This window comes from Fulmarus glacialis, unplaced genomic scaffold, assembly GCF_000690835.1.
Source record: "Fulmarus glacialis isolate BGI_N327 unplaced genomic scaffold, ASM69083v1 scaffold41650, whole genome shotgun sequence".
Taxonomy (NCBI): Eukaryota; Metazoa; Chordata; class Aves; order Procellariiformes; family Procellariidae; genus Fulmarus; species Fulmarus glacialis.
The window spans coordinates 2,227-3,224 of NW_009190371.1; the positions used below are offsets into that span (position 1 = coordinate 2,227).

General features: G+C 60.8%; 1 protein-coding gene across 1 annotated transcript in view; it reads right to left on the reverse strand.

The window, feature by feature from the left end:
* CTSE (cathepsin E) overlaps window positions 1-998 on the reverse strand; it is a gene marked incomplete at its 5' end in the record, with an annotated part of 3,658 nt that overhangs the window by 1,778 nt on the left and 882 nt on the right. Inside the window, one exon of the mRNA XM_009585362.1 lies at window positions 785-902. Coding sequence (XP_009583657.1) covers window positions 785-902 — 118 coding nt within the window. The remainder of the gene's footprint in view (window positions 1-784; window positions 903-998) is intronic.

The window sequence follows — 998 nt, forward strand, 5'->3', positions numbered from 1 at the left end:
AGCTGCTCACGAGACAACAGGGCACGCTGGCGTTTTGAGGAGGGATCAAACTTACCCCATTTCAATCTGCCTGAGAGGTGTCAGGTTTGTTAAGGGGAGCCGGATTAGCTCGTGCAGTATTTTTATGAGACCTGCAGATCAGCACTGCTCTTCCCATTTTACAGACAGAAACAGCCCCACGGGCACTGCTGTATCCGGCTGTTTTCCCCAACCCTCCCCGGGCTCTGTTGGAAGCACCTGACAAGCCCTGGGGCTGCCTGGAGGTGCTCCGTGTCCCGGGGCAGCAGGGCTGGACTCGCCGGGGCTGGCTCATGGCTAACAGCCCGAACAAGCCCAGTGCTTGTCACCCGCCGAGCCCCTGGGGCAGGCAGCCCGGAGCCACGCCGTGGTCTCTGTGCCCGCCTTGTTCCTGCCACCCAGCCCCTTGCTGACAAGCTACATTATGCGCTATCATCTTTGCTTGTTTGTTTAAAGGCTCTCCCATAAGAATGGCCTAAAGAGCAGGTCCGATATCTCCCGCGGGCTGATGGTGCTGGGTGCTGGTGGTGTGATCGCCGCCTGCGCCTGAGCAAACAAACCCGCTGAGGCTCCCCCTGCTCACCCCCCGGATTTCTGTTATCTGTGTGTGCCTTGGAGGGCTCAGCTGGGTGGGGAGGTCCCTGCAACGTCCCTGGGCTGTGTGCGCTGGTGACCCCACAGCCTCTGGGGCCACCCCGGGGGTGTCACCCGGGGTCCCACTGCAGCTGGCTGGGTGGGGACGACTGGTTGGGGACCCCCTACTCACCGCAGGCTTTGCTGATGCAGTAGACAGACGGCACCCAGAGGTTGGAGGAGCCCGTGTCGAATATCACAGTGAAGTTCTGGGGGGGGGTCCCGATGGAGATCTGCCCAAAATACTCCATCTAGCAAAGAGCGGAGCCGTTAGCTGTCAACACGCCGAGAAATCCTGGCAAAGGGGAGCCTGTGCCGGGGCATCTGCAGAGAACTGAAGGGGTTCG